This window comes from Acanthisitta chloris, unplaced genomic scaffold (genome assembly GCF_000695815.1).
Source record: "Acanthisitta chloris isolate BGI_N310 unplaced genomic scaffold, ASM69581v1 scaffold127, whole genome shotgun sequence".
Lineage (NCBI taxonomy): Eukaryota > Metazoa > Chordata > Aves > Passeriformes > Acanthisittidae > Acanthisitta > Acanthisitta chloris.
In genome coordinates, this window is record NW_008684057.1 from 27479 (window position 1) to 30294 (window position 2816).

Genomic DNA, 2816 nt, shown 5'->3' on the forward strand with positions numbered 1-2816 from the left:
AAACCAGAGTTAACATTTCTTACTGAAACAAGGATCTGCAGTTTGCCAAGCTACTTTATGACTGAATATTCATTCCATAAAGATGAGTTTTACATTTTGTTACAATTTGCAATTATTTTAAATATGATTTATTCTATGTAATCAAGGGAAAAGAACAGTCAATGCTTGTGGTAAAGCCTCAATGCATCTGAAGCCAATGGGTGATTTTTGTAGTGCTAACTGTTCTCTGTTGGATGTTTTTCACATTTGATCCGGTTGATTTCTCAGAAACCATAATATTGAGGGCTCACAAAGCTTAGTACCTTCTGATACACTTGCACTGCTTTAAAGCATTGGACCTGGTTTTTTGGGGTTTTTTTTACAGACTCTGGATTTAGCTCAGCTCTCGTCCCCTAATGTAATGCAGAAAATTTGTCATTAACAATCATTGGGGGAACAGGGTTGGGATGAAGATCCTGCTTTCCTTTAAACAACAGGACTGCTTTTTTAACCCTTTACCACTGCCACATTTCTCATAACCACCATTTGGTCTTATCATCACCATCTAAATGAAAATACTGTTAAAGTTTAATTGAAAATATTAGCATTCAAATGAACATACCCAGCCAACAATTTCTGAGTTTGTAAAAACATTCTTCTGTTTCTCTTCCTGTGCAAAAACCTACATTAAACGAAGGCTAAAGGCAGGCCCCAAACTGCTTGTGAAGTTCAAATGCTTTAAGTAAACAGCCCCAATTTTCAAAATCTTGACTCTTCTCATCAGGTAATTCTAAGAATTGCAAATGCAGAAGCAGTGCACTCATGGTAAAAATATCTGTAAATTCACTCATCTCTGCTTTGTAAGTATGACTTTTATGGATTTTTGAGTCTATTGCTCTGAAAAACTGCACACTGTTGTGCTTCTTAACATTAACAAAGACTACAATTTCAAGGAGTTTTGTAGTTCTCACCAATCATACCTCTCTGCTTTTAAATTTTCAAGTAATCGGTGTAAAAAAATAAAAGTCCTCTAACAAGTGCTTAAATCTAAAAGCAACTGTGAAATCATTTGTGCTCAAGATTTTCAGCATCCAAGGCTCACATTTAGTGCTTGAAATTTATAACTCTTCCCAAAATAAAAAAGGATAAAATTTTAAAAGTTGCCCTGCTGGTTTACTATTAACATTTCTTGTATTATACAATCTAAATAAAATCAGACTTGATATTCTTTGTAGTTCCTTCTTAATCATGCTGGGGAATGACAGATGGAATTTGGTACTGCAAGAACCTTAATTCTGACAGAGAATTAAGGGCTTTCCATGGACACTATTCCTTGATTTATTTATTTATTCAGTGCATGTGACAAGTCCAGTGAGTGAACAATCACAGCACTGTCAGGCAGGAAAGCAGAAAGCAGTTTTCATGGCTGCAAAGAATAAGCTACAGATAACCCAAGGAAGATGGGCATCCTGCCCACAGTACTGCTCCAAAGGAAAACAACCAACCACACAGGCTCAGAACCTGCTGGTGAAAACTGTAACCTAATAGTACTGCAGGAAGAAATTAATAATAATGATAACGAAACTTCTCCAGAATCCAATATTCACATTTTATATAATCGGTATCTATCAAAGTTCCCAGGCCACATGACTCATCAAATATTTTAGAAGATGCAGCTGGGACCACTCTTGAATGCATTTGATACCCTCAGTGCAGGTACTGGTTATACTTATATCCTGCCAAGGGATCTAAGCACAGAATTGTTTCTGCTTGCTGAAATGAGTAAGGTGAGGCTGAATATGACCAAACATGTATAAAACACAAGAGAGCCCAGAAGCAGTATGTTGGCATGAAAACATATCCCTATTGCTACCTAATTTGGTGAATTTTTGGTTAAAACTAAGCAAGTAAGAAATCATGACTATCAATTCTGAAGAATACTACTAATAAACATCATAGTCAGGAATGGCTGTTTCATACTTGAAGCATCCTCATGCAGGATAACAATGCTTTAAGAAGTTTAACAATAAAAGGATTTACCTTAAAATAACTGAAATCAAATATGATGTCCCCATACTTCTGTTGATCAGCCTTGTCCTTTAGCCTGAAAACACCAGGAATAAATTCGGAAAGTCTGAGAAGTTCTGCAATGATGGCATTTCCACAGGAGACAATCCGAAGGATTGCCTGACCACAGAGATTGTTTTCAGCCAGAAAATCCACCATTGTGGAGCTGGATGTGACAGAGCAGCAGAAGTCCTGTAGTCAGATTCTGACAGTTAGTCTTTAGGTGATTTGGAGAAACTCTGATGAGGAAACTAACTGCGCCATTAATAACCTGTGAAGACAAACCCACACACATTCAGAGTGGTTTACTCACATTTTTGATAGTTTATGGATTTTTAAGCATACCCTCCAATCTTTCAGCTTATGAAATCTCAATTATCCACAGCTTTGTAAGATGGAGAAAATGCACCAAATTAACGGTCAGCACATACACTGTATTTGACACAGTGACCTGTATGACCAGGCAAGGGAATCATGAGTGTTTAAACCAGAAAAATTGAAGAGAACTACTGAAGAATGAAATGGTCACAAATACTGAAGCAATTGTGACCACATGAAGGAAATGGGGGCAAAGAAGGCAAAACCACTTCACAAGATGTGTTTATAGGAGCCACTTTAAAAGCTGTCGTGGTTTAACCCCAGGCAGCAGCCAAGACCCACCCAGCCACTCACACACTCCCCCCCCCACGGGACGGGGGAACGAATCAGAAGGGTAAAAGCTGCAAAAACTCACGGGTTGCAACCAAAGCAACTGTAATGGGCTTTGGCAA

General features: G+C 37.9%; 1 protein-coding gene across 1 annotated transcript in view; it reads right to left on the reverse strand.

Moving 5' to 3' along the window:
- KIAA0196 (KIAA0196 ortholog) overlaps positions 1–2313 on the reverse strand; it is a 28046-nt gene extending 25733 nt beyond the window's left edge. Inside the window, exon 1 of the mRNA XM_009079144.1 lies at positions 2020–2313. Coding sequence (XP_009077392.1) covers positions 2020–2205 — 186 coding nt within the window. The 5' untranslated portion in view covers positions 2206–2313. The remainder of the gene's footprint in view (positions 1–2019) is intronic.
- Between the last annotated feature and the right edge of the window lie 503 nt (positions 2314–2816).